Source organism: Mycetomoellerius zeteki, unplaced genomic scaffold (genome assembly GCF_001594055.1).
Source record: "Mycetomoellerius zeteki isolate Tzet28-1 unplaced genomic scaffold, Tzet1.0 scaffold332, whole genome shotgun sequence".
Classification (NCBI taxonomy): domain Eukaryota; kingdom Metazoa; phylum Arthropoda; class Insecta; order Hymenoptera; family Formicidae; genus Mycetomoellerius; species Mycetomoellerius zeteki.
In genome coordinates, this window is record NW_017257319.1 from 950,555 (window position 1) to 956,554 (window position 6,000).

At 32.3% G+C, this 6,000-nt stretch overlaps 1 protein-coding gene across 1 annotated transcript; it reads left to right on the forward strand.

The window, feature by feature from the left end:
• Positions 1-207: 207 nt before the first annotated feature.
• Positions 208-4,347, forward strand: LOC108725257 (histidine-rich glycoprotein-like). Its single transcript, XM_018452152.1, has 5 exons — positions 208-446; positions 2,006-2,088; positions 3,065-3,298; positions 3,871-4,014; positions 4,180-4,347. The coding sequence occupies exons 1-5, from the start codon at positions 275-277 to the stop codon at positions 4,345-4,347; spliced, it is 801 nt and encodes a 266-aa protein (XP_018307654.1). The 5' UTR covers positions 208-274.
• Positions 4,348-6,000: the final 1,653 nt, after the last annotated feature.

Sequence of the window (6,000 nt, forward strand, 5' to 3'; positions counted from 1 at the left end):
TACTGTTCTTGTTCATACCGCGAACAATGAGTGCGGCAAGTGAAAGTAGCGATAATAATGTAAGAAAACGCATCTTTTTTCATTCTTCCGCGCTGTCATCTTCCGTCCGGAAAAGGAAAGTTCTTTCAGAGACAGCAGGAAAAAGATGATCGCCTGGCTGACGACGGTGAGGAAAAACGACCGATGAAAGGAAGTACCAGCGCAATAAATCGGAGCCACGATTGCAGATGCATCTCAGTGCCTCATCTTATTCTTCGAATTTACTTCTTATTTTATGCGGAACGGTATCGAAATGACATCATGCGTCGGAGAATTGAGGATACTGTGGTTGTTGCTGACCCTGACATTTCTTCTTGATAGCACGCCAGCGATGAGAAAGGTCAGCAAAGCTCCAGCTGGATTCCGATACACTAAGGATTTAATCGCGGAGGCTACGGATCATAGAGGTGAATTACAACTGTCATTTTGTTTGTAAAACATAAATAAAAATAGTAAAGAAACTAAACTAAATAAGACCATTTAATAAATGAGATATTTAATATAAAGATATAAAGCAAACACATTGCTAAATTTTAGCTGCGAAAATTGTAATATTTTTTGCAGGATTGTCGATATTTTTGCATATGTGCAATGTTTTCTTTCACCCGACAATAAATGAAATAATTGTTTATGACATTGATGAGCAGAAATTCAATTGTATAGTTTACGGTGGATTATACGGATCTGCCGACGATCGTGCTAATTCGTACGTGTCAGAGAATTAGAAGCGCACTCGATACTCGTACTATTTCAATATGTCGCATTTGCAGCATTTAATCTTTAACAATTAATTCGGGTCCATTTTTATTTTTGTATACCATTACAATTCAAACAATGTTGTTGAAATATACAATATATATATTATGTGAAATATGTATATGGCGCGTGCTCGCCGCGGTTGATTTATAATCTATTTAAAAAGATAAAATATTCAAACGCGTTCAAGTATTATTGACAGTAGTCTTAATAGAAAGTTCTTATATCTTACACTATTACTTTTCTGTTAATGAAAAAAGCAAACAATTACATGGAAAATATGATTTTGTTAAAGTATCTAAAAATTTAGCTAGATACAAATCTGAAAATAAATTTTATTAGACCATTAAAATAATGTAGAATGTTCAACATTCTAAATTTTTGGGAATGAAATTTCACTCCTAAAGAGTGATAGTTGCGCCAGTCCTACAGGAGTGAAATTTTCACTCTTAGAGAGTGAAGAATCACTCCAAATGGGAATGAATTTTCAATCTATGTGGAGAGCGAATAATTTCACTCTCCGAAGGGAAAGACTGAAATTTCACTTTGATAAATGTTAAGTTTAGCCTTCCTACATCTAATCTAAAAATTATTAGGCTTATTCTACGTGTTTTTGTACAAAATGAATGAATATGGCAGAAAAAAGCGTCACTCAGTCTCGCGAAGCGAGATATTAATCATTAAAGTTGACTTTTTAGGTTAGATAAAGAAATTCACTCCTGAAGGAGTGAAGTGTAGTTTACTCCTTGCTGAACTGGCGCAACTATCACTTTTCTTGGAGTAAAATTTCAGTTCCAAAAATTTAAAGTGAAGCTGGTTGCTAAAATGTCAAGATGTCTTTTTGCAGCATTGCTCATTATAGATACTTATAAATATCCTACATAATTACTTTGATAGTGAAACAAAATTGTTTTCAGATCTGTATCTAAGTTTAAGACTTCAACAAAATTGTTCTTTCCGTATAATTTTTTTCTGATATTTCTTTTTCATTTACCTCGCAGACTGAAAACTATGGTATTTGCAAGTATGAGCGGATGATCTTGAACCGTTGCGTAGGTGAGAACTGGAAAGAGTTCAATTTACTCGTTTCTTAGGATAAATAATCTCCTTTTCGACGCGCAAATTGAAAGGTTTATTAAACGAAAACGAGAGCGTTGTTTCTCATGGACGATAAAGATTCAGTAGCTTTATTTATATTTTATTCAAACAGGCAGCAACAGACATCATGAAGAGGGTGCCGGCTCGAAGCATGACGAGGATCATCACAACGTGCATGGTCATAAGGATGATAAGGTACCTATACAACGCTTCGTTCTCCAGCTGCTATCGATGTTCAGGCCGTTGCCATCCATGCGTTGTCAAAGATTTTTTCCCTTTTTTATTGCTTGTAATACAAGCACCCGTAGTGCTTCACGTTCTCTTAGTTCGCAACCACGGGAATATATATTGCATAGTTTTTTTTCTTTTTCGTACAAATATTATATCTGAGTAATAAGACAGGCTTCGACCTAAAGAAGCATTCGGCGCGCAATTGTAAAGTATAATATTTTATCTCTTTGTATCGAATATTTCTCGATATTGTTTTATATTTCTGTAAATTCCACTGCATTCGAGGAAAGTGAGTAATGATTTTATTCCTTTATGCCAGAATTGCGGTATTCTAACAACGTCGCGAATTATTCATCGACGTTTTTCAATGGAATGAAAGCTTCAGCCACAAGCCACAATATCTAATAGTGTGTTTGCCTAAATATAAGTAATATATCTTTGTTCCTCATTGTTTGTTATTATTATTATGTCAATGTTTTAACTCTCCGGAGCTGACGTCAAAAGTATAAGTTATACTATAAGTTATACTATAAGTTATACTATATATAGTCTGTATAAGTTATAATTACTGACTGATTGGGTCTGTAAAAGACATTTAATTTATGTTAATTAAAAAGCATTAATTAATTTTAAAGAACCAAAAGAATAACTCATATAAAAAAGAATGAATATTAAGTATATTTTAATACGAATAATCTAAATTTGAAAATGTAACATTAAGATAATTGAATTGTTTGACATTTTTGACAAAGAGATTTATAATTTAATGATTCTAATACTTCCAATATACTAACCGTCAGTTTCAGCGAATTAAATAGTATCTAATAAATTAAATTCATATTAATAATATTGATTTGTGTGTGTGTGTGTGTGTGCGCGTGCGCGCGCGCGCGTACAATATTTTTTAATTTATCTATAACGTATAATTTGATTGAAAAAGGGTTACAAGGCTTTCCACGAATTTGAGAAAAGCGATAAGGGACACCACGACAAGGAGAAACACAAGCAAGAGTATGACGAGGAAGACGGCGAGGAGAAAAAGAAGCACGAAGAGGTTGGCCATTATGGTGAGGAGCATCATGGCGAGGAGGGTGAAAAGGAAGCGAAATTTGGCGAAGAGGGCAAACACCAAAAGGGACATAGTACAAAAGGAGAACACACTGTCTTCAAGAAGGTACAAATCATGCTATGTACGCGTCTTGTTGATCAACACGATTACGTATTCTATATTCCAAATATTCCAAATCAATCTGTTTTGTTAATATCCATTGTAATTTAGAAAATACATCTATCACGGTTAATATAACTAAAAACAAGATAGAGAGTACATGTACTTATATAGATATTAAAGCTTCCCAAGAAATTACAAGATCGAGCGTACAAGGCTTCTATTATTCGACATGACTATCTAGGCTTCCAATAACCTGTTGTCTGCATTTAACACTTATATACTTTAAGATATATGTGTAACACGATATATACTTTAAGTTATATGTGTTAACAGGCCGCGTCAATTTGATTTATAGCAATTCTCTTCCAGAATTATAATTAATGTTTAATTTTTTAATTTATATAGTTATACTAAAATGGGTTATTAGAAATAAACATTATTGAATATATTTATTTTGCAAAATGAAAAATAAAAATATATATTATATTATAATTATTAGTAAACAGTTTTTTAATATAAATAAGATTCTAACATTTGTGAAATTTTTAAATTAACATGTAAATTGTGTCCTTCAGGATGAATATGAGAAGAAGCACGATTTTTATGACGAATACCACGAGGACGGAGGAAGCGAAAAACACGGTGGTTGGCATGAAGAACATGAGGGCAAGAAGGGTGGGCATGAAAAGAAGGGTAACCTGCATTCGGGACATCACGAGGTCATTATTTATTAAAATCATTATAGTTATGATAGTCGTAATAATTATCATAGTTATTAAATAATATTAATAATGATCATAATTATTATAGTTATTTTCTTTATCAATTGAAATGTTTACAACTATCACGCCATTAATCCGACCGCGATTTCGTTTTTATTTCAGGGTCATCATGGTGAACATAAAAAACACGAGGGAGGTCATCATCATCATGAGAAAGAAGGTCATAAATCGGCAGAGGGACACGATAGTCATCACCAACATGATGAGAAACATGGTTATAAAGACGGACATGCATCAGGACATAAATGGTCGAAATCAAATCATCATTGACGAGACGTGACAAATCTTATTTTTATATAATTGTCAAATGCGTTTTATTTACGTCCGATTTGTTGAGAATTTTGCGGATTGATTGTATATTTGGAACAGTATCGAGTGGCATATACCACGTGTATTGAGCTTATTAACCTTTCATTACTCAGGTGGATGCTTTATAAATTCACTAAATGTTGAATACTATAAGTATACACACACACATTATTATATTTAGCGCAAATTGGTTTATACAATTAAAAAAATTTTTTCTTGTATTTATTTTCATCTGAAGGGGTGTATAAAATATTATTAATCTTTATTTAATTGTAAAACATAAAAATAATGAAAATTGTGACGTTGGGTTGTCAGAAACATTCCACGCGAATAATTACGTTAAAAAAACCATATATGTAACAATGTAGGATTAAGAAGACTTATAATGACAACGACAACCTTATTCTTGTCAAATAAGTGACATACAAATTTGTTGCTAGATTTTTATAATTATGTAATGTATAAGTTTTATTTAATATATGTACAATATATATTTAAATATAAATATAAGTAAAAATATATATAATAAATGTATAGTCATCTCTCTACCTTATAGAGCGAGTATAATTTTTCGAATAAGCCTCGAACATTGCGTCATATTGTCACTTTTTTCATCAACTCTGATCGCTGGGAAAAGTGAAAATCTTAGCATAAAACTGGTCCCGCTTCAATGCACGTTGTACAGGTATTGTGCGATTAAACAACTCGTACATTCTGATGCAGATGTATGGTATCAAGACAATCTTGCGAATCTTTGTCTTCTTCAGCAAAGCTAAAACATTCTCACATTTATTTTATTTTAGCACACTTTTATAATCATGATAACTTGATTTTATTTTTAATTGCAATCATATTTAGGTAATTACAATTAAATTTTTTGTGAGATTAATATTCTATCATATATTATAGTATCCCATCATTTGGCATAAATTTGATTTAAAATTTGAGAGCTATAAAAGGATAAAAAGCTAAAAGGATCACTCTTTATATTATCGTGAAAATATAAATCATTTTCAATCTTTATCGTGTGTATACGTGTGTTATTGTTTAGTATTATCTTCGTTTCTATTATCTAGTGTTTCTGTAATTAATGCATTTTACTATATATTAACACAATGATTTGGAACGTGTAGTATACAGGGTGTTTCCAAATTAAATGGCAAAACTTCGGGAGCGTGTAGAGGAGTAAAAAACTAAGAAAAAAAGTCCTATAGACATATGCTCGTTTTTGCTCCGTTTCAGAGAAATCGAAAAAAAATGTTTACATTTCTTGCCATATCTAGCACCGACATATTTGATTACATTTTCCACTTTCTGTTATGAATTTGTCAGTCGCTCTTTGAAAGCCTTTAACAGTAGATGAATTTTGTCTTTTGCAATATGCCGCGTACGTATTCTAATAGTGAATATGCTGATATGGTTTTTGTATACGGTTTCTGCAACGGTAATGCTTTAAAGGCGGTGCGAGAATATGCACGACGATTTCCAAACAGAAGAGTGCCAAACCGAAGAGTGTTTATGTTGACATTTAATAGATTGCGAGAGACTGGATCATTTTCAATTCGACAAGAAAACAACCGATTTCAAGCAGCGTTACGAAGAGATTTGCAGGCA